Source organism: Coregonus clupeaformis, chromosome 27, assembly GCF_020615455.1.
Source record: "Coregonus clupeaformis isolate EN_2021a chromosome 27, ASM2061545v1, whole genome shotgun sequence".
Classification (NCBI taxonomy): Eukaryota; Metazoa; Chordata; class Actinopteri; order Salmoniformes; family Salmonidae; genus Coregonus; species Coregonus clupeaformis.
The window spans coordinates 6258074-6282650 of record NC_059218.1 but is presented as its reverse complement, the minus strand read 5'-3'; the positions used below and the strand labels follow the sequence as shown (position 1 = coordinate 6282650).

Genomic DNA, 24577 nt, shown 5'->3' with positions numbered 1-24577 from the left:
TCTTTTGTATGGCCAGAGAGGAAGAGGCGAATTTTCGGTATGGACAAAGCCCTGTACATCATTGCATAAGAGCAGTAGAGTGAAATCTACTGCACCACCTGGCGGACAATGGTTGTCATTTCAATTTGATCCATCGTTGACTGCAAAGATAATTGCTGTCCATATTATATTTCACTTTCAATATTGACAATATTTGTTCAATGATTTAACTGTATAGTTTTTTTCGTTTAGCATTATTTCTGATTACCTAGCTAATGCAACTGTGCATTTGCATAGACTCCTTTTCACCTTTATCGTGGTCCTTCAAGGCAGAATGACGTCAGGATCACAACTTAACTTGCTAGTGGCTAATCAAAAGATTGACACCGACTTCTGCCAATGAAAATTGCACCCCAATGATGAATGCCCAATAAGAATTGTGTTGTCCAAATAAGGAGGGTCCTTTCCGAGGGGTGTGAAAGCTACGGATCAGGTTGACTGACTGCGATGTGTAAGAAAAACGTGAAATTGGTGAGCTAGTAATTTAACCGAATTGAGGACAATTAAAAGTAATAGCGGTTTATACGACTATTCAAAAACTGTACGTTATCTGCCCACTGTTGTGTAAAGATCCGTTCCATGGTAGATAGTGCTTGGCTCGTGCTCTTGTCTTGCGTAACTTACGTTAGCTAGTAAGCTAACGTCATACATTTATTATGAGCATGGGACCTTGATACTTTGTCACCTTAAGCCTGTAAACTAACAAGCTAACGTTGGCGCAATCTGCATATTTGGCAGTGTGGTTTGCTTAATATAGCTATGCAAATTATTCTTAGTTGTTAGTTTGCCGTCAATATTGACAGCGTCACATCATTGTTGGTAACGAGTGTTCCAATCCAAAGACTTGCCTTAATTAACGGTCACTTCTAGTTGAACTTGCTCTTGCACAACCTGCAGCATGTTTCAGTCTATACAACGGCGGCCTATAGCATTATGTGAAATCAGTGTATGTGCTGTTAGGCTTCAAAGCAGTAATTCACTGAGACAGGGAATCGGCAAGGGCAAATCCGAAACCACCTCATGGATGGGACGACGCATGGGCCTGTTGTTGTCATGGCTCCAGAGATCGGGGGTGGGCACGAGTGAAAAAGTGCGGTCTGACAAGAAGAAGCAAGGCCTGCTGTCAATTTTTGCCAACCATTGTAGCTTTGTGACCGGCCAGAGGCTTCGACGCGCTTATCAGATTGGAGAGCTTTACTCAAACCTGTACTCGGAGCGAACCAGGTGGACCCTGGTAGGAAGCATATGGCGTCGACTCCAGAGCAAGCACGCCTCCACGGGGAAGCTTGTGGCTGCACTGGCTGGTGTATTCATGTGGGAGGACGAGAAGGTTCGAGATGAAGAACTACACAGGTACATGCTGTTAACGTTACTTACAATTAACCATTAAGGCCAGAGGCGGTGTGGTGTATGGACAATACCACATCAAGGGCTGTTCTTAAACACGACGCAACGCGGAGTTGCTGGATACAGCCCTTAGCCGTGGTATATTGGCCATATACCACAAACCCCCGAGGTGCCTTATTGCTATTATAAACTGGTTATCAACGTAAAACTGTAAACATACATGTCATACCCGTGTGGCAGTCAGGCAATCAACATTCAGGGCTCGAACCACCCAGCTTATCATGTTAAACGTGTGCATATTGTACTGTGCCACATTGTACACAGATTTTTCCCAATTGTTTAATGCAGGTGTGGAATGTTAGGCCTACCTTTGCTTCAATCTTGTCCTGTAAGGTGAAAGCGGGCAATATGCTTCGCTTCAAATACAATTGTATTTGTCCTATGCGCTGACTACAACAGGTGTAGACTTTACCGTGAAATGCTTACTTACAAGCCCTTTCCCAACAATGCAGAGTTAAAAATTGCGAAATTAACAAAAAAGGAAATAGTAACACAAAATGGCTAACACTATATACAAGGAGTAACGGTACCGAGTCAATTTGCAGGGGTATGTGGTAGTGGAGGTAATTATGTACATGTAGGTAGGGGTAAAAGTGACTAGGCAATCAACCACAGGAGGTTGGTGGCACCTTAATTTGGGTAATGGCCCGAGTGGAATTAGTGGAATGGTATCAAATACATCAAACATGGTTTCCATGTGTTAGATGCCATTCCATTGGCTCGTTATGAGCCGTCCTCCCCTCCGCAGCAATCAACATATAATAAACAGCGTAGCAGCAGCGTGTGTGAGTGGCGTCAATATGCGTGTGAGCGTATGTAGTCTACAGTGCCTTCAGAAAGTATGCATACCCTTTTGATTTATTCCACATTTTGTTGTTACAGCCTGAATTCAAAATGGATTAAATAAAAATTCTCACCCATCTACACACAATACCTCATAATGACAAAGTGAAAATATGTTTTTAGATTTTAGCAAATCTATTAAATGAAAAACAGATCTAATGTATATGTATTCACACCCCTGACTCAATACTTTGTAGAAGCACCCTTGGCAACGATTGCGGCTGTGAGTCTTTCTGGGTAAGTCTTTTAAGAGCTTTCCACACCTGGATTGTGCAACATTTAGCCATTTTATTATTTTCAAAATTCTTCAAGCTCTGTCAAATTGGTTGTTGATCATTGCTAGACAACCATTTTCAGGTTTTTACCATAGATGTTCAAGTAGATTTAAGTCAAAACTGTAAAATCGGGCCACTCAGGAACATTCATTGTATTCTGGGTAAGTAACTCCAGTGTAGATTTGGCAATGTGTTTTAGGTTATTGTCCTGCTGAAAAGTGAATTCCTCTCCCAGTGTCTGGTGGAAAGCAGACGGAACAAGGTTTTCCTCTAGGATTTTGCCTGTGATTAGCTCCATTCTGTTTTTGTTTTTTTTATCGTGAAAAATTCCCCAGTCCTTAACGATTACAAGCATACCCATAGCACGATGTAGCCACCACTATGCTTGAACATATGGAGAGTGGTACTCAGTAATGTATTGGATTTGCCCCAAACATAAGATTGTATTCAGGACAAAAAGTTAATTTCTTTGCCACATTTTTTGCAGTATTACTTTAGTGCCTTGTTGCAAACAGGATGCATGTTTTGGAATATTTTTTTTATTCTGTACAGGCTTTCTTCTTTTCACTGTCAATTAGGTTAGTATTGTGGAGTAACTACAATGTTGTTGATCCATCCTCAGGTTTCTCCTATCACAGTCATTAAACTCTGTAACTATTTTAAAGTCACTTGGCCTCATGGTGAAATCCCTGAGCGGTTTCCTTCCTATCTGGCAACTGAGTTAGAAAGGACATTTTTTTTTACCCATCTACCAATGGGTGCCCTTTGTGAGGCATTGGAAATCCTCCCTGGACTTTGGTTGAATCTGTATTTGAAATTCACTGCTCGACTGCAGGACCTTACAGGTAATTGTATCTGTGGGGGACAGAGATGAGGTAGTCATTCAAAAATCATGTTAAACACTTATTGCACACAGTCCATGCACTTTATGTGACTTGTCAAGTAAATGTTTACTCCTAAATGTATTTAGTCCTGCCATAAAAGGGGTTGAATAATTCTTGACTCAACATTTCAATAAACATAATTCCACTTTGATATTATGGAGTATTGTGAGTATGCCAGTGACAAAAAAAATCTAAATTAATACATTTTAAATGCTGGCTGTAACAGTGGAAAAAGTCAAGGGTGTGATTACTTTCTGAAAGGTATGTGTTGGAGTGTCAATGTAGTATGTACAGTGGGGAGAACAAGTATTTGATACACTGCCGATTTTGCAGGTTTTCCTACTTACAAAGCATGTAGAGGTCTGTCATTTTTATCATAGGTACACTTCAACTGTGAGAGATGGAATCTAAAACAAAAATCCAGAAAATCACATTGTATGATTTTTAAGTAATTAGTTTGCATTTTATTGCATGACATAAGTATTTGTCTGAAGTTTGCCAATGACCATCTGGATGATCCAGAGGAAGAATGGGAGAAGGTCATGTGGTCTGATTAGACCAAAAAGCTCTATTTTTGTCTCAACTCCACTCGCCGTATTTGGAGGAAGAAGAAGGATGAGTACAACCCCAAGAACACCATCCCAACCGTGAAGCATGGTGGTGGAAACATCATTCTTTAGGGATGCTTTTCTGCAAAGGGGAAAGGACGACTGCACCGTATTGAGGGGAGGATGGATGTGTGGCCATGTATCGTGAGATCTTGGCCAACAACCTCCTTCCCTCAGTAAGAGCATTGAAGATGGGTCGTGGCTGGGTCTTCCAGCATGACAACGACCCGACACACACAGCCAGGGCAACTAAGGAGTGGCTCCGTAAGAAGCATCTCAAGGTCCTGGAGTGGCCTAGCCAGTCTCCAGACCTGAACCCAATAGAAAATCTTTGGAGGGGAGCTGAAAGTCCGTATTGCCCAGCGACAGCCCCCGAAAACCTGAAGGATCTGGAGAAGGTCTGTATGGAGGAGTGGGCCAAAATCCCTGCTGCAGTGTGTGTGCAAACCTGGTCAAGACCTACAGGAAACGTATGATCTCTGTAATTGCAAACAAAGGTTTCTGTACCAAATATTAAGTTCTGCTTTTCTGATGTATCAAATACTTATGTCATGCAATAAAATGCAAATTAATTACTTACAAATCATAGTGATTTTGTGGATTTTTGTTTTAGATTCCGTCTCTCACAGTTGAAGTGTACCTATGATAAAAATCACAGACCTCTACATGCTTTGTAAGTAGGAACACCTGCAAAATCGGCAGTGTATCAAATACTTGTTCTCCCCACTGTATGTGTAAACTCCAGTGAGTGTTCATAGAGCCGGTGCAAGAGTCAGTGCAAATAAAAAGGGGGTCAATGCAAATAGTCAGGGTAGCCATTTGATTAACTGTTAAGCAGTTTTATGGTTTGGGGGTAGAAGCTGTTCAGGAGCCTTTTGGTCCCAGACTTGGCGCTCCAGTACCGCTTGACATGCGGTAGCAGAGAACCGTATGACTTGGGTGTCTGGAGTGCTTGACAAATTTTAGGGCTTTCCTCTGACACCGCCTGGTATAGACATCCTGGATGGCAGGGAGCTCGGCCCCAGTGATGTACTTGTCTGTACTCACTACCCTCTGTAGCGCCTTACGGTCGAATGCCAAGCAGTTGCCATACCCAGCACAAGGTGCACCTCTGTAATGATCATGCTGTTAATCAGCTTCTTGATATGCCACACCTGTCAGGTGGATTGATTATCTTGGCAAAGGAGAAATGTTGACCAACAGGGATGTAAACAAATTTGTTCAACATTTGAGAGAGAAGCTTTTTTTTGCGTATGGAACATTTTCTGGAATCTTATTTCAGCTCATGAAACATGGGACCAACACTACATGTTGCGTTTTATATTTTTGTTCAGTGTAAATATTCTAACGAGCGCAAAGAAATTGCAAAAAAAGGCAAATCCAGCTCAAAGTTATACATGTATAGGTAGTACATTTTTGGTGAGTTGTGACATTTAAAAGTGACTGTAAACCAGCGACATTGTGCAAATGAACAAAGTTTTGACATGCTTGTCTGTAGGACGAACCGTACTCTCTGTGTGGAGTCGCTAGGGCAACGGGCCTGCCTGCTATGCTTGGAGAAGATTGGGGAGCAGTAGACAGCCGAGAACGGAGAGGAGAAGAAAAAAACCTGCAAGGAAATCAAGACTCATAACTCATCCAAAGGGCTTGGATTTCTCAAACACGGCAGAAAGCTAATGCAATATGATGCCCCGTCACCTTATTAATTCAGCCACTTACTTAGATAACGCGACCCCTAAGCTTAACTTGCTAGTTAACGCAGAATTTTGCGTTTTTCCACGCAGAAAAAAACCTAATACGAACAGACTATTTTTGTGCTTCAGTTGCACTTCTCCAATCAGATGAGAATTCACCAACAGGTAAGTGTAGCTACTGTTTTCGGTGTAGCCAGCCTACTTTTCTCCGGTAAAATGCAAGATTAACTTTAAGAAAAACATTAGGAAATGTAGCTGGCTACATTCTTTCTGTGATACAGAACTATGATAGCCATGCATCGTTTTTGCAAATATACCTTTTTTTCATTGTAAACTCATTTACTTGTGTGACTGCCAGACAAAGCATTGCACTTCTGTTGTCATCTGATGAAAATGAATGTGCGGTTTTGTCATACAACACAATGCCACAGATGTCTCAAGTTGAGGGAGCGTGCAATTGGCATGCTGAATGCAGGAATGTCCTCCAGAGCTGTTGCCAGAGGCTAGAATGTTTATTTATCTTCCATAAATCGCCTCCAAAGTCGTTTTAGAGAATTTTGGCCATATGTCCAACCGGCCTCACAACCGCAGACCACGTATGGCATCGTGTGGGTGAGCGGTTTGCTGATGTCAACGTTGTGAACCGAGTGCCCCATAGTGGGGTTATGGTATGGGCATGCATAAGCTACGGACCACGAATACAATTCTATTTTATCGCTGTCAATTTGAATACACAGAGATGCTGTGAGATTGCCATTAATCCGCCGCCCTCACCTCATGTTTCAACATGATAATGCACGGCCCCATGTCGCAAGGATCTGTACACAATTCCTGGAAGCTGAAAATGTCCCACTCCTTCCATGCTCTGGATCAACGTGTACGACAGCATGTTCCAGTTCCGCCAATATCCAGCAACTTCGCACAGCCATTGAAGAGTGGGACAACATTCCACAGGCCACAATCAACAGCCTGATCAACTCTATGCGAAGGAGATGTGTCACACTGCATGAGGCAAATGGTGGTTGCACCAGATACTGCCTGGTTTTCCGATCCACATCCCTACCTTTTTTAATTTTAAGGTACCTGTGACCAACAGATGCATATCGGTATTCCCAGTCATGTGAAATCCATAGATTAGGGCCTAATGAATTTATTTCAATTGACTGATTTCCTTGTGAACTGTAACTCAGTAAAATGAAATTGTTGTTCAGTGTAGATTAAAACTCTCTTGGTAAGTAGGATGATCTACAGCTTATCATGAGGTATTCTAACTTGGGCGAGCAGAACCGAGACTTCCTTTAATATTAGTGAATTGTGTACCAGCTGTTAACTAAATACCCCCCCATCACAAATCATTATAACAATCCCTCATTTTCTTTATTTTTGTTGTTGCAAGAAGAATTCCATTAATATAACATTAATTGACCCAAACACAACATACAAATGAATTCCTAACCTCTTGATTCATGACAATTTGTAAGTTACATGGAAATTATATTCAAATGAATATATCCCAATAAAAATAACTTCAGTCTTGCTTTCCATGTTCCTATTGAATTATCACTAAAAACATTAGACTTCAACAGTGTTTAAATTACCATATTCCCCCACAATCTTTGCATCTCTATTCGTACTCTTAATACCTTTCTGTATGTCTCTAATATTTCCCATAGCTTTAGTTACATTCCCAATACCTTCCAATTCTGATGGCAAGCATGTGTATCTCTCCCCAGGCATATTAGGGGAACAGAGTCAGGGTTGAACAGAGTTGAATATTGTAACTATTAACAGTCTTGAATATCCAAGCAATTGGGTCTGAAATGTCACTCATGGGACACTATGCAATTGATAATCGCATAGCATTGGATGCTATTATAGTAGATAAAGGGGGAATGTATGTGATTATAGGGGGAGAATCATGTTGTACTTTACATTTACATCATTTAGCAGATGCTCTTACCCAGAGCGACTTACAAATGACAATTCTTAGTGATTCACATTGGTCCTATCACTCAAAATTAAAACCCTCAACTTTATCACCCATTACAACTGTCACAATGTACACTTGTATTAACATACAGTATAAATATCCATAATTCTATTATGACATTCCTCATCCTGAGAATAACTACAGATCATTATCTCAATGCATTATTAATACTATTAATTTAGCAGTGTATATACCTCTTACCCAAATTATCAAATTTAGATAAATCAATGTTTTTATTACCACAGCTAAGCATCCCCTTTTTTCTCCGGCACTTAAATCTTCTGGCGTCTCTTCATTATGTTCTTCAGACATCTTCATAGCTCAAAATGCATTGCCCATGACAATATCCCAACTTCAATGTCTCAGTCACCACCATCTATCTCTACACCCCATTGTCTTGTTCATTTGCCAACCATTATACCAACAACATGAGAAATGTTGTATTTGATCCGATCTTTCTCCATTCTCACTCAATGGTGGACTCCTGTCCCACTCTCTCGATATAAAAACATGAGAAAATCAGTTGAAAGCTTCGATTGGCTGTTGTACACCGGTTGCAGGTAGAAGTGGTGCTGTTTAGGAACGTCTTCAACGCCTCCGATATTCATCTTCAGCCGGTTCAGAGATTATTTATTTTTAAGGTTCACACCATTCTATGCCAAATTATCCCTGCTATGCATCAAGACACCATCTGTATTTACCTCAATAAAAGACTAAACATAACAGTTGATTTCATTTCTAATCCAAGAAACCATATAAGCATTGACTTATATGACAAATAATTATGTTTTACCAATTATTCTTAATACCAATTTCTAATATACTTCCCAATTTCTGTTAGGTAAACCCTCCAAATACAGATAAATGAATGATGTGACAGTCAGGTGATTCTTGAAATTCTGGAAGATCTTGTAGGTCTGTCCTTCCTCCGAGGGAATCAGCCATCACACGTAGCTCATCAGTAGAATTCCTCTTGCCATCGTCTCCCATCACCTGATCCTCGTCAGCTCCAGCATCCTCATCTCTAGGTCGTCGGTTTCCTCGTAGTACTCTGTTGCATCGGTTTAGATGATACCAGGTCGATCTCCCCTCTATCCATACATCCGTTGGTGTAGACTGGGTGACGATGTATGGTCCTTTTTAGATCTGACCCTTCTTCCTTCACTATGGTCTAGGATCATGCAGAATTCTTCTCCATTTATTAACATCGCTCTGTGGAGTGTGTCCTCCTTGCAGCGTACCAATAGGGAAGTTGAGTCCCTGCTGCAAAAACACAGACACAAAAGAAAACAATGCTCCGCAGTGGCGACGCCATCTTCCTCCTCTGATTTGGAATACTCCTACAGTGGGACAAATAGATGCAGGTATCTCTCGCTCTTACTTCCCCTCCATCGAGATAGCCAGCAACACCTAGTACTGACCTCCCCACCTAGGTTTTGTCCATCTGACTTCTTTAATCCTTTACCGCCAGTCTCCCAGGTGCATACAATGCCCAGATTCTCCTGCTAGGTTTGGCAGAGAAGCCTTCACCCTTTGGGAAGAAAGTCTTGGCAACATTGTTAGGTGCGACACCGTATGCTACTATATCCTGTCTTCATATCAGTCAGTAGAAGCCTTGATATTAGGGTGTGCACATTTTTGCAGCTTGTTATAGGTCACTAGTTTGATAGACAGGCCGCCTCTACATTCTGCCTTATACCACACATACACTTTCACTTAAAAAATGTAATCTAACACATTCATTACTACTGCTCATATTCTTAATACAATTTGCATATTTACCACGAGCAGTACTCCCCCCCCCCCATGATTCATGCGTTCAAAAACAAAACAACGACATTGTTTGTTAAACCAAAATAATAAATGACCTTAAAATTACATTTGATAATACTTAAACGTACTTGTATCCCTTAAAGTAATATCAACATTGACTAGCGCCAGGTGTTCCTCATTCCGGACTAGCTCTCTGGTCAGAATCATAGATATGACTATTGCCAAATTATAAACTTCTTCATAATTATCAGTATTATAAATTTCCTTAAATTCCTCATCCCATGCCTCTAGGCTTTCCAGTGTGGGTGATCAATTCACACTAGAAAGTCAGGACAGAGTTCAGAGGTCATTCAAACCCTTCAAAGAAGTGTTGCACTCTATAGTATAAACTAATCATTAACAAGTAAAAACATTTCATAAATGTTATGTAGCCCAAGCGTACAGTAAGTCCTCATGACATTTCTTCTCAAAAGAAATCACGTGTTTACCCAAAACTTACTCATAAAAGAAAAAACTTCATAAAGCTCCATGTGTGTGCTACTTTAAGACGTATCATCTTTGACCCATTTTAAAACCCCCTAAAATAAAAATAACAACCCTATTACCATTGTAATAGGTGGGTTGTGTGTGGTTATTTGAAAAACCCAATTGGAAAACAACAAACAAAAATAGCCAGGCCCTTTTTACGACCTAATTATAAGACTCACACATTTTACTAGACCATCTCCTATGCCTTCCTTAACATGCCACGTTTCATTGAGTTGACTACACCTTCTCTCTAAACTTATAACCCCTTTTTGGTAATGTAATCATCTCCACTTGTTGCATTGATGTTCTAAAATAACCTATTGTTTAACTTCAGAACTTACAAAACATTTTTTACTACTCCATCAGCCTAATAGTAAAAACTACCAGAAACAGATTATCGTTTTTTTTAAATTAATGAAGTGTCTGCATAACTCACTGTTGTTTAAACAAACTATAGAATTTAATAATTAAACATTTACCCTCTGCGTCCTTTATATCCCGATATAGCACAGCTAGCCCGACTCTTTCACCCAATTTCTAAATCATGGCATTAGTAAATTATATCCACAAACCACAACTGCATAATAACATTTATTGACCTTACTAGAAATAATTATTTTAATACCAGTCTACTTAAACAATCCAATGCAACATTTCTCATCTTCCAATTAACCTACTTTATTTTTAACACCGAAAACCCTCTACAATCTCTTTCATCCACTACCGCTGTCTTTCTAACGGTACTTTAGCAGATGACAAATTATTTTAAAGTCAAAACATCTATTCACAGGGAGGCAACTTAAATCACTATGTTATCCTATCCGTCATGGGTTGGTAGGACAATCTCTTTCGTATAATCTTATCAATTCACCCAGTGATCTAGGTCAATAGCATCAATGTAACAGTTTTGCTTCCTTCCCTACATGGGCTTGAACCAGGTACCCTCTGCACACATTAAAAATAGTCACCCTCGAAGCACCATTACTCGTCATTCAACAAAAGGGAGACCTTGCAGAGAAAGTCAAAAAAACTCCTTCAAGGTCGCAGAGTAAGTTACGTCACCACTCAGAGGCTGCATGAACTTGCAAAGTCTACTCAGACTGGTGTGTGCTCTTGGTTATAACAAGCGATGAAATTATACAATGTATCAACATTGCTCGCTTTGCGCGCTGCTCCAATGTAACAAATGTACAAATCTAAGACTCATCAGGGTCTGGGACTGCGTCCCCCGCTCTCCATCACTGCTAAATTATATTTTAAAACGGAGGAATAGACGTGGATGAAGAGCAGACAGAGAGAAGCAGGTGTGTGAGGGCTGGTAGGGGATGCAGCTGGCTGATTACAGCTGGCACGCGTGATATGCGCATTGAAAGTGAAGTGGATATTATTGGACCTGCGCATACAAGAGACTAGTGGCTGTTACTTAAATTCAACTGACTTTATAAACATTTTATAACAGGCACCAGCAGGTTTTTTTTTAGATCGGTAGGGCTGAAAAAGTTGGTAGTGTCATATAAAATGACCCAAGCCCAGCTCAGCTAATCCCTAGAATTGTGACAGAGTTGTCAAAATGCTTCAGCAAATGTACATTACAACAGGGGCATCGGTAGACACAATATAAGTAACCTAATTTATGTCCCTCTAACTGTCCTGAATGCCTCTGCTGATCCTACAGCTATTGTATGCAGTAATCATGTGCCTAAGAACCAGATTTATACTGTTAGCACTGAGCCGGTGTGCCCGAGGAGGAAGGCCACTGTGTGCAGCTCACCCTGCACTAACATAAATAACATGACCACATCTACTGCTGCTAAGCTTCCAAGTAAAGCAATAAAAACAAGTAAGCATCACAGAAGAAAAGTGCTTAAAATAGCCCACGTTAACGTATGAGCTTAAGAAACAAGGTTCATGAAATCAATAATTAGCTAGTAACAGATGACATTCATATTCTGACTATCTCTGAAACTTACTTAGATAATACCTTTGAGGATACAGTGGTAGCAATACAAGGTTATAACATTTACAGAAAATATAGAATATATTTATAGAAATATAGGTGTTGCTGTTTATATTCAGAACCACATTCCTGTGACGATTAGAGAGGATCTCATGTTAAATACTGTTGAAGTAATATGGATACAGGTTCATCTGCCTCACCTAAAGCCAATTCTGGTGGGAAGCTGCTAAAGACAACCAAGTGCTAACAGTCAGTATCTGGATAACGTGTGAAATGCTTGATAATGTATGTGATGTCAATAGAGAGGTATACTTTCTGTGTGATTTTAAATATTGACTGGCTTTCATCAGGCTGCCCACTCAAGAGAAAGCTTCAAACTGTAACCAGTGCCTGCAACCTGGTTCAGGTTATCAGTCAACCTACCAGGGTAGTTACAAACAGTACAGGAATTAAATCATCAACATGTATTGATCATATCTTTACTAATGCTGCAGAGATTTGTTTGAAAGCAGTATCCAAATCCATTGGATGTAGTGATCACAATATAGTAGCCATATCTAGGAAAACCAAAGTTCCAAAGGCTGGGCCTAATATATATGTATAAGAGGTCATACAATAAGTTTAGTGATTCCTATGTTGTTGATGTAAAGAATGTTGGTCCGTGGTGTGTAATGAGGAGCAGACAGACACTGCACTTGACGCATTTATGAAATTGCTAATTCCAGTTACTAATAAGCATGCACCCAATTTAAGAAAATGACTGTAAAGACTTAAATCCCCATGGATTGATGAGGAATTGAAAAAATGTATGGTTGAGAGGGATAAGGCAAATAAGTCTGGCTGCACAACCGATTGGCAAACGAATTGCAAATTGAGAAATCATGTGACTAAACTGAATAAAAAGAAGAAACAACATTATGAAACAAGGATAAATGACATTAAAGAATGATAGTAAAAAGTTTTGGAGCACCTTAAATTACATTTAGGGAAAAAAGGCAAACTCAGCTCCATCATTCATTGAATCAGATGGCTCATTCATCACAAAACCAACTGATATTGCCAACTACTTTATTTTTTAAATTGGCAAGATTAGCAAACTTAGGCATGACATGCCAGCAACAATTGCTGACACTACACATCCAAGTATATCTGACCCAAATTATGAAAGTGAGTGTGAAAGAGGTGAAAAAATGGTCTATTAACAATGACAAGCCACAGGTCTCTGACAACTTGGATGGAAAATTTCTGAGGATAATAGCGGACTATATTGCCACTCCTATTTGCCATATTTTCTATTTAAGCCTACTAGAATGTATGTGCCCCAAGGCTTGGAGGGAAGCAAACGTCATTCCACTACCTAAGAATAGTAAAGCCACCTTTACTGGCTCAAATAGCCAACCAATTAGCCTGTTACCAACCCTTAGTAAACGATTGGGGAAAAAATAGGGTTTGACCAGATACGATGCTATTTTACAGTACACAAATTGACAACAAACTTTCAGCATGCTTATAGAGAAGGACATTCAACAACCACAGCACTTACACAAATGACTGATGGGCTGAGAGAAATGTATGAAAAAGATTGTGGGGGCTGTTTTGTTAGACTTCAGTGCGGCTTTTGACATTATCGATCATAGTTTGCTGCTGGAAAAACGTATGTGTTATGGCTTTACACCCCCTGCTATAATGTGGATAAAGAGTTAGACAAGTAACAGAACACAGAGGGTGTTCTTTAATGGAAGCCTCTCCAACATAATCCAGGTAAAATCAGGAATTCCCCAGGGCAGCTGTTTAGGCCCCTTACTTTTTTCCATCTATACTAAAGCCAGTGTGTCTATGTATGCGGATGACTCAACGCTATACACGTCAGCTGCTACAGCAACTTAAATAACTGCAACACTTAAGAGTTGCAGTTAGTTTCGGAATGGGTGGCAAGGAAATGTTAGTCCTAAATATTTCCAAAACTAAAAGCATTGTATTTGGGTCAAATCATTCACTAAACCCTAAACCTCAACTACATCTCGTAATGAATAATGTGGAAATTGAGCAAGTTGAGGTGACTAAACTGCTTGGAGTAACCCTGGATTGGAAACATATTATTACATATAATGGTGAAAACGTATTGATACAACAGTAGCTAGGATGGGGAGAAGTCTGTTCATAATAAAGCGCTGCTCTGCATTCTTAACAGCACTATCAACAAGGCAGGTCCTACAGGCCCTAGTTTTGTCACACCTAGACTACTGTTTAGTAGTGTGGTCAGGTGCCACAAGGAGGGACTTGGGAAAATTGCAGTTGGCTCAGAACAGGGCAGCACGGCTGGCCCTCGGATGTACACAGAGAGCAAACATTAATAATATGCATGTCAATCTCTCATGGCTCAAAGTGGAGGAGAGTGACTTAATCACTACTTTTTTTTTTTTTTAAGAGGTGTAGACAGCTGTCTGTTTGGAATGCTGGCACACAGCTCGGACACCCATGCATACCCGACGAGACATGCCACCAGAGGTCTCTTCACAGTCCCCAAGTCCAGAACAGACTATGGGAAACGCACAGTACTACATAGAGCCATGACCACATGGAACTCTATTCCACATCATGTAACTTAGTCAAGCAGTAAAATCAGATTTAAAAAAACAGATAAAACTACACTTTCTGGAACAGCGCGGACTGTGAAGAGAGAGACACACACACACACACACACACACACACAGCATTCGCAAACACATGCTAACACGCACTCTCATCACACACATTTTAATATTGTTATTTTGCTGTACCATTGATTTTATTGTTAATATGTTATGGTAGACTAGTGTGTAATAAGGTGTTATGTATTGTTTTATTGCATGTAAATTGTGGTTGGACCCCAAGAAGAGTAGCTGCTGCCTTGGCAGTCGCTAATGGGGATCCGTAATGACAAATGGTACTACAGTATTCTAAAATGTTGGTATCATGACGTGTTGGTACCGTGGTATGTCGCTTGTGGTAAGATCTCTATCCCTGTACACTTCCCCAGATGTGGACTAGAGCTCCAAGCTTTGGAGAAGGTGAAGAATCTGAGTGCATCTTCAGAAAAGGAGAAGGCTGCAGGGCAGGTGGAGACTGGCTGGGAGGTTGTCATGGAGAAGAATAACTTCAAAGTGTGGAGGCGGTCCATTGAGGGAAGCCACTTGTGGGAATACAGAGGTCAGCCTGCATTGTCACTTATAGCTTTGTTGATACCCAGAACATGCAGTATACAGTGCATTTGGAAAGTATTCAGACCCCTTCACCTTTTCCACATTTTGTTATGGTACAGCCTTAATCTAAAATTGATTAAATAAAAACATTTCCTCGTCAATCTACACACAATACCCCATAATGACAAAGCGAAAACAGGTGTTTAGAAATGTTTGCAAAAAAAAAAGATACAAAAATTATACCTTTATTTAAATAAGTATTCAGACCCTTTGCTATGAAACTTGAAATTGAGCTCCGGTGCATCATGTTTCCATTGATCATCCTTGATGTTTCTATAACTTGATTGGAGTCCACCTGTGGTAAATTCAATTGATTGGACATGATTTGGAATGTCTTAAAAAGGTCCCACAGTTGACCGTGCATGTCAGAGCAAAAACCAAGCCATGAGGTCGAAGGAATTGTCCGTAGAGCTCCGAGACAGGATTGTGTCGAGGCACAGATCTGGGGAAGGGTACCAGAAAATGTCTAACATTGAAGGTCCAGTGGCCTCCATTCTTAAATGGAAGAAGTTTGGAATCACTAAGACTCTTCCTAGAGCTGGCCGCCCGGCCAAACTGAGCAATCTGGGGAGAAGAGCCTTGGTCAGGGTGGTGACCAAGAACCCGATGGTCATTCTGACAGAGCTCTAGAGTTTTCTGTGGAGATGGGATAACCTTCCAGAAAGACAATAATCTCTGCAGCACTCCACCAATTAGGACTTTATGGTAAAGTGGCCAGACGGAAGCAACTCCTCAGTAAAAGGCACGACAGCCCGCTTTGAGTTTGACAAAAGGCACCGAAAGGACTCTCAGACCATGACAAACAAGATTCTCTGGTCTGAAGAAACCAAGATTGAACTCTTTGACCTGAATGGAGGAAATCTGGCACCATCCCTACGGTGAAGCATGGTGGTGGCATCATGCTGTGGTGATGTTTTTCAGCAGCAGGGACTGGGAGACTAGTCAGGATCAAGGGAAAGTTGAACAGAGCAAATTACAGAGATATCCTTGATGAAAACCTGCTCAGGACCTCAGACTGGGGCAAAGGTTCACCTTCCAACAGGACAACGACACTAAGCACACAGCCAAGACAACGCAGGAGTGGCTTCGGGACAAGTCTCTGAGTGGCCCAGCCAGAGCCCGGACTTGAACCCGATCGAACATCTCTGGAGAGACATGAAAATTGCTGGGCAGTGATGCTCCCCATCCAACCTGACCGAGCTTGAGAGGATCTGCAGAGAAGAATAGGAGAAACTCTCCAAATACAGGTGTGACAAGCTTGTAGCGCCATACCCAAGAAGACTCAAGGCTGTAATCACTGCCTAAGGTGCTTCAACAAAGTACTGAGTAAAGGGTCTGAATACTTATGTAAATGTTTCAGTTTAAAAAATAATTAAATTGCAAAAAGTATTTGCTTTGTCATTATGGGGTATTGTGTGTAGACGTAAACAAAATATGGAAAAAGTCAAGGGGTCATAATACTTTCCAAATACCTTTTTCTATTTGATTATATGGCATGTCATAATTTCATCAACCTTTTTGATGTACATTTGCACTCTTTTCCCTCTTCTTATTGCCATGATCATCATCTTCATGTCATCATTAACACTCAACACACTTTTCCCTCTAATCTTTTCACAGTTTTGGGTTCTTACAACGATGTCACCCCCAGACAGTTCTTCAATGTTCAGGTACTAAGCTAGTTTATTTTATGCTAACTGTCTTGACTTGGTGTAATAGTTAATTTTGAATACAAAAAACAAAACATTTGTGTGCAAGAGGAAACCTGTGCTTTCACTAACCAGGTTTCCATGTCAGTGGAAACGCTTTAATCGAAGTAAACTTAGTCACGCAATGACATGTTTTGTGGTCCTCCCACTACGACTTTTTGGGAAAGCATGTAGTTTATTAGGGTACAGATGAAAAAATGATGAACTTCACAGGGTGGTGAAAGTGCAAGGTTATGAGCTTGATGCTTCTTTCCAATAAATATGAAGGGTCTTATTCTGGTGACGTGATCATTGATGCTTGGCTGCCATTTGACAAATAAAAAATATCACTTTTTTGTCCTTAATAATCTCACTGTATCTGCAAGCTATTGACGAGAGCGCATGTGCCAATACCAGAGTGGGGGAACTCGCTATATAACGCACCATTTATTTGTGAGCAAACCATCGGTAGAGTTAAATGCTATGGAAACTCATTGCATTTGTCTTTTTTTATTCGGTACATGGAAATGTAACTGCAAAAGGTGTTTATGTGCACTACATCACACACCCTTTTATCCCCAACAAGTCAATTTAATGGAAACTTAGGGAAAATGTGCAAATTGTTTTTATGCTGATTTTAACATTCACATGAAAAATCTGTTGCCAATTGGATGGAAACCTAGCTAATGAACCTGTTAAGAAATTATTCTGTAGAATATGTGCAAGTGGTTTTGTGTACATTCAGCACCAGATGTCCTGAATGTTCATACGCTCTCTTTGCGTGTCTGTGCTTATCTCTGTACTTAGCTCGTTTTGTACATGTCTGTTTACCCAAATGCCCTTGGTGGAGTGTAAGGTTTGTGTGGAGATATGTAGCTCTAGGTGTTGCGTGTGTGCTAAATTAAGCATCTGTTCCTCTCGTCTCACGCTCTGCCCTTTGCCGCAGTTGGACACAGAGTACAGGAAAAAGTGGGATGCTCTAGTTCTTAAGCTGGAGGTGGTGGACAGGGACGTCAACACCGGCTCAGAGGTTGTGCACTGGGCCACACATTTCCCTGTAAGTTCCCCCTGCCAACTTGCACACTAGAAATGCAGAACTCGTTCTTATCAAAGATATGCTTTCGTTTCCTCAGTGGTTTCTCTGTTACAATGTAACATTTATATACTGAGTGCTGCATGTTTTTGCCTTGCTCATGTGTTCTCGAGTTGATTATTACAGATGTATGCAAGCATACAGTATTATATTTTATGAAGAGAAAGGAATGTTTCCCTGAAATAAGGGCTGTGTCATAGTCCACAGATGGCAACAACTAGTTATCCTACATTTGTTGGATTTTTGATTTGTTGTATTATCTTCCCACAGTATCCCATGTACTCGAGAGACTATGTTTATGTGCGTCGCTATGACGTTGATGTGGAGAATAATCTGATGGTCCTGATCTCCAGGTGAGTGACTTCATGTCAAATAGTTCTATTGAAATTAGGGCTGTCAAACAATTTAAAATAATGAATCAAGTTAATCGCATTGTTTTCTGTTGGTAACTACAATTAATCATTTTTTTATTTTTATTGTTGAAATATGACCCTAATTAAAGATGTTTCCATTTAAACCACATTGGGTTGTAGGTATAATATATTTTGATTTATAGGGGAATAAAGCCCCAAATGAACTAAATTCTAAGACCATAACAGTATCCAGGTTTATGTTAAATCTAGCCTAGGCTACTTCTAATCTGTTCTTCCAACATGAACTAGTCAAGCTTCTACCTACTTGCGAATTGGGATAAATTGCTTAAATCTTTTGACCTGAGAACTATAACTGTGTAAAATTATTGAGTTGAATCTAGAGGCATTCAGCCATGCATGGCATTCTAAATGTTCTCATTTGGTTAGCTAACATTAAATTAAAGGGATACTTTGGGATTTTGGCAATGAAGCCCTTTATCTTCTTCCCCGGAGTCAGATTAACTCATGGATACCATTTTTATGTCTTTGCATCCAGTATGAAGGAAATGAGGTAGTTTTGCGAGTCAATGCTAACTAGCGTTAGCGCAATGACAAAGTCTATGGTATCTACTGGCAGTTACCATAGAATTCCAGTCATTGTGCTAATGCTAGTTAGCAATTGCACAAACACTAGTTAGCAACTTCCTTCAAACTGTACGCAGAAACATACAAATGGTATCCACGAGTTCATCTGAGTTTTGGGAAGTAAGAAGTTTGTCTTCATTGCCAAAATCCTGAAGTATCCCTTTAACTAGCTAGCTACTTCTGTGCAAATGTTTTTCCTGTTATCTAAAGAAACGCCTGGGAATGTGTTTATGGTTGAACTTTCTGTACGTTTTCCTTCAAATGTGTTGCATAGTGTAGAGTGAACAGACGTCCCCAATTTTGGTGGCCTATCCCGACAATGTCCCCAATTAGCCCTATACAAGTATTTGAAAGGGCTAGGAAAAATGGAATATTGTTCCATGACATGTTTTTTTATTTCCACGAATCTACAAAATCTGGTCATTTTAGCATAGTGGATGTTTTAGCATCACAAGAGAGACTTCTAGCTGCTGACTGAGTGGACAAGAACGTGTTGCGCTCAAAAGGGTCTGTGCGGAACAGACTTTTGGGTGAAAAAATTGATGTGATTAAATGCGTCAAAGGTATGGTGTTACTGTCAACTTAACTAACGTGTTAACTTTGACAGCCCTAATTCAAAAACGTGTGCATTATGGGTTTTTACTTTACCTTCTATAACAGTATTTTGAATGTTTGGTTTATTAAATGTGATATGCTGTGTGTGTAATGTCAATTTTTATAGTTTACACCGCTACTTGAGTCCTACCTCTCTGCTCTCTCGCCATGCCTCTTTCCACACAGACCTAGCCCCGCCCCGTCATTCAAGGAGCGCATTTGTTGTTCCTTGACCACAAGACACTTGCATTCAGTCTTCATGGTCAATGCAACAATGTTGATGACAACGATGTTTCCATTTTGCTTCTTAATATAAATCCACAAGCGTTATCTAATTACACTAATTTGTCTTTTTCTTAGCAAGTTTTAGCTAAATCATGTTAGCCGCTAATGCTAATAAATGTACTGAGTCAGCACAAAAGTAGCTAGCTAATACAGCCTGATACCAGTGCTGGTGTAGGCTTAAATCAGCATGTTTGTGCAACGGTATCTTCTAAATCAGAGAGGAATAGGCAAAGCATTCATGTTGGCTACATGAAGAAACATTTAATTTAGCCAAAGATTATAGGGTCCCCTAGGAAACACTGACCATCACTTTGTTTCCTACCCTGTCACAATAACTCTGTCCTGGCATTTTCATTCGTTGTCATGTCAAACAACACTGTATTCAAATTGCCTACTGTTATTTATATTCTAACTATAGAATTAGAATGAAGTCTATTTACATGAGTCCAACAGTTCACCCAAGTGTTTTCATCTAAATCGCAAGTCAAATCGCAATTGCAACATTTGGTTAAAAATAAGGCCTAGTTATTTTTGCCCATATTGTGCAGTCCTACGTGGCAGTGTGGAAATTCTCATGAGTGCAGGAAATTATTTTGGGTTGAATTGAACAATATAAAACAATCAGAATGGAGAGACTCATTGAAATCACTTAGAATGTATGTGTTGTCACAAACTACTGTGATATTTTGGCCATATCACCCAGCTCTACGTTTCATATTTTTTGTGTTTATTTTTGTTGTTGCTTGGAATCTTTTTTGTTTTGCTCTCTCCTCTCCCATCCTTTTTTTGTGCCATTTTAGAGCGGTTCAGCATCCTGGAGTCCCAGAAACTCAGGACTACGTCAGAGTCCACTCATACCAGTCCAAGATGGTCATCCGCCCTCACAAGACCTTTGATGAGGTGAATATCATAAAACATAGATAATGTCACCATAGGGCAAGATTTTAGTTCTATGCTGTTTGTGTGCATGTTGGATTACAGTATCTGACCTTGTCATGTCGTCCTGTCCCACAGAATGGCTTTGACTACCTTCTGACCTACAGCGACGACCCTCAGACCGCCTTTCCCCGCTACTGTGTGAGCTGGATGGTGTCCAGTGGTGAGCTCTCATTCTCCTTGTTTCTCTTCACTAAGCTTAATGATTATCCCTAGGTGTAAACTGAATGTAGTCATTGTTGGAATATCAACAATAAAAACATTTATTATCTGAAGCGACACAAAGTGCTTCACTGAAGGGCAGTAGGGCACAAAAGTAACAATCAAATCCTGATCTTTCCATCAAATGCAGCCACTGACTATGCACAATTATTGAGACGTAACTCAATGGGCGAGGGATCATTTTATTTTTAGCCTGAGGTAGCTGGGCTATAGTAATTGGCTGATTTCAACATGACCAACGAACTGGATCTGTTGGTATTGTAGCTCAGTGCTTTGCTTCATGGTCTGATTTTACTTTTGTTATCTGGATGGAAAGTCACGTTCGGGCCTATTCAATTAAACCCTTTTAAAAGTAAAACAAAAACAGTAGGTCATTGTGGTCTACAGTCTTCACTGCTATCATATGGTTTTCCCTGTGGTTGTATGTCATCCTCGTTCCTGGTTATCAACTGTTGCCCTCCTCCCTCATAGGTATGCCTGACTTTCTGGAGAAACTTCATACTGCAGCCCTTAGGGCTAAGAACCTGGAGGTAGGGATCTTCGACTATGCCAGTGTCATAAAGTCCAACGACACCAAGCACCAGCCCAGCCAGGACCGCCTTGGGGACAACACTCGACCTGGGCAGATCTATGCCTAAGGGACCATGTCTATTTAGCAGGGGTGGGGAGTTTGATTTAACCTGCACCTGCTCACATACAACAACCCTCTAAACTCTCAAGCTTTTGGACACAAGGGTTGATGGGATATAATGAAACTGGAATATACATGTGTTGAAGATATTCAGTACTCGTTCCTCACAGACTGGTCATTGATAACAGAATTGTCATGAGAAGCATGGACTGTACCAACAAGCGTTTGAGCCCTTCGGAGAAAGTACTCCGCTTTTGCTGCCGGGAGAATTGCCATTGGGACATACTGCCTTGCGACACTTGTGCTAGACAGCAAACATCCTCATGCCTCCTTTTGCTAACTAGCTGCTTCACCAACTAGTGAGACTGAGCCAAAATACTACCCCTATAGAGATGTTGCCAAAGCATTGTTTCTCCCTCCATCCACCATGTCTACTAGTTTCTTCCAGCCACCTTGTTTGGGTCCCTTATCTGGTCACATCAGCACTGAAATATCTTGCTGTAAAGGCTTAGCTACATAAATACATACCTATAGTTAATTATTTTATACAACAGAAAGAAGATAATCTATAATTAAACTCACTGTGATATCAGGAACTTGAACACACTTTTGAGCTGAATGCCCTGGCATATTGACTTCCACAGACAACTGGATTTAAGGGTTCTTGTGGTCTCTTTTTCACAATTTTGGGATTGATGTTTTGCTCTCTGCAAAACTGAGGTTCCCACTTTTGTCGGTCACGCCTTTTCAGTGTGTGTTTTTAAACTGCCAGGTCACGACACTTCTAACAGCCTTCTGAAGATTACCAGTGTCTTCCTGTCCACAAGGTGTCTTATGGTAACTGCAAAAATCCTCTAACTATGCTTGATGTTTTTTCACTTGCATTGCAGTTCCCCTCCACCCGTCCATGTTAATATGCCCTTATATAAAAAAAAAAAAAAAAACATACATTTTAAGCGCGTGTTTTCTTGTGCCACCTAGAACTATCTGCATATGACTGAAATAATGTATTTCTTCCTGAGAACAAAGTTCAAAGTTATGGAACAGACATTATTAGAACCGACTGCTCGATAGTTTGCACTACAGAGGAATGTTTGTTTGCTAAACTGTTACTGTACCTTAACAGTGAAAGTAGTGAAACAATTGTTCTATTACTGATGAATTTTGGAAGGCAAGGGTTTAGTAAGATCATGTCCCCTTTGCGTGTATGTGTAATACCTTTTTATTGCATTTTTGATTTGTTTTTTCTTCTTCTTGATGTGTAAATGGTTCTGCAAACTACCTAGACCTAATCTTATTAACTATTTGTCTGACTCATTGGAGTAAGGGGCATGTGTGAATTCTCTGCTCAGCCTGACAATCTGGTACAATTGAATGAGCACCTATTTCTGTATATAAAACATTTTTTTCTGTTACTGATATTGGTCAAAACAGATTTTTTCCAGGGAAAGTTTCATGAATTTATGGTACCAGTATATATGCATGACTACAGTTCCATGAAAACAGATTGTTGGTAGGTCACCAATACTGAGTTAGAAGTGTAAAATATACCATAGTTCAATACGTTTAAATGCTAAGGGTCAGTTTGTAATTCCATGGGTCCCACATGTCAGTATTAAACGTCCAATGGAGCAGTTTTTATATCAAGTCATTTCTGGGTAACAACTGTACTTACTGTAATATACTTCAATTAAATTGGGCAAAAATAGCTTTTGTTGCAAAAAACTTTCAAGCAACAATTTTGATAGGACTTTCATCAGCTACTTGACCGTATAATATAAAACACAATTTTGACTGCACTGGGCCTTTTTTAAGATGACTTACTCCCATGAAGCCCCAAATAACTAACCGTTCAACTACGCTTATCTTTGTGATAAACACAGAGGAGTTTTCTTGCTCTGAAAAAATTACGTTTTACTGTCCGCAGTATATGATTGTCAGCATATGGTGTGTTTGATATATTGTACATGTGAGAGGAAATTAATTGCCTCTAGTTGAGCTTTTGTTTAGCGATGGTCAGAGCTATGTGTATGCAGAGCATAAGCAACTTTGGTTTCTATATTGAACTACTGTATGAAATGTTTGAGACTGTTCAGCTTCAGCTTGTAATGTTCTGGTGTGCTAACACTTTCTTTCTAGACACATACAGTGCCTTCAGAAAGTATTCAGACCCCTTGACTTTTTCCACATTTTGTTACGTTACAGCCTTATTCTAAAATCTAAATATTTTATCCTCAATCTACACACAATACCCCATAATGACAAAGCAAACAACTGAAATATCACATTTTACAGAAGTATTCAGACCCTTAGTACTTTGTTGAAGCACCTTTGGCAGTGACTAAAGCATCGAGTCTTCTTGGGTATGACGCTACAAGCTTGGCACACCTGTATTTGGGGAGTTTCTCCTATTCTTCTCTGCAGATCCTCTCAAGCTCTGTCATGTTGGATGGGGAGCGTCGCTGCACAGCTATTTTCAGGTCTCTCGAGAGATGTTTGATCGGGTTCAAGTCCGGGCTCTGGCTGGGCCACTCAAGGACATTCAGAGACTTGTCCCAAAGCCACTCCTGCATTGTCTTGGCTGTGTGCTTAGGGTCGTTGTCCTGTTGGAAGGTGAACCTTCGCCCCCAGTCTGAGGTCCTGAGCACTCTGGAGCAGGTTTTCATCAAGGATCTCTCTGTACTTTGCTCCACTCATCTTTCCGTCGATCCTGACTCCCAGTCCCTGCTGCTGAAAAACATCCCCACAGCATGATGCTGCCACCACCATGCTTCACCGTAGGGATGGTGCAAGGTTTCCTCCAGATGTGGCACTTGGCATTCAGGCCAAAGAGTTCAATCTTGGTTTCATCAGACCAGAGAATGTTGTTTCTCATGGTCTGAGTCTTTTT

The 24577-nt window shown here is 40.3% G+C and overlaps 1 protein-coding gene across 1 annotated transcript; it reads left to right on the top strand.

Moving 5' to 3' along the window:
- The first annotated feature begins 455 nt into the window (after positions 1 to 455).
- On the top strand, positions 456 to 23108 carry LOC121541758 (stAR-related lipid transfer protein 7, mitochondrial). Its single transcript, XM_041851042.2, has 8 exons — positions 456 to 1392; positions 15018 to 15187; positions 16861 to 16910; positions 17875 to 17985; positions 18292 to 18374; positions 20699 to 20798; positions 20913 to 20997; positions 21528 to 23108. Exons 1-8 carry the CDS (start codon positions 938 to 940, stop codon positions 21692 to 21694), a joined length of 1221 nt encoding a protein of 406 aa, XP_041706976.1. The 5' UTR covers positions 456 to 937; the 3' UTR covers positions 21695 to 23108.
- Positions 23109 to 24577: the final 1469 nt, after the last annotated feature.

Excerpts from the sequence above, each read along its gene's own strand:
- LOC121541758 (XM_041851042.2), top strand. The coding sequence starts at position 938 with ATGTTTCAGTCTATACAACGGCGGCCTATAGCATTATGTGAAATCAGT. Across the intron at positions 20,799-20,912 it reads CTCACAAGACCTTTGATGAG|AATGGCTTTGACTACCTTCT; the intron begins GTGAATATCATA and ends CCTGTCCCACAG. Across the intron at positions 20,998-21,527 it reads GAGCTGGATGGTGTCCAGTG|GTATGCCTGACTTTCTGGAG; the intron begins GTGAGCTCTCAT and ends CCTCCCTCATAG.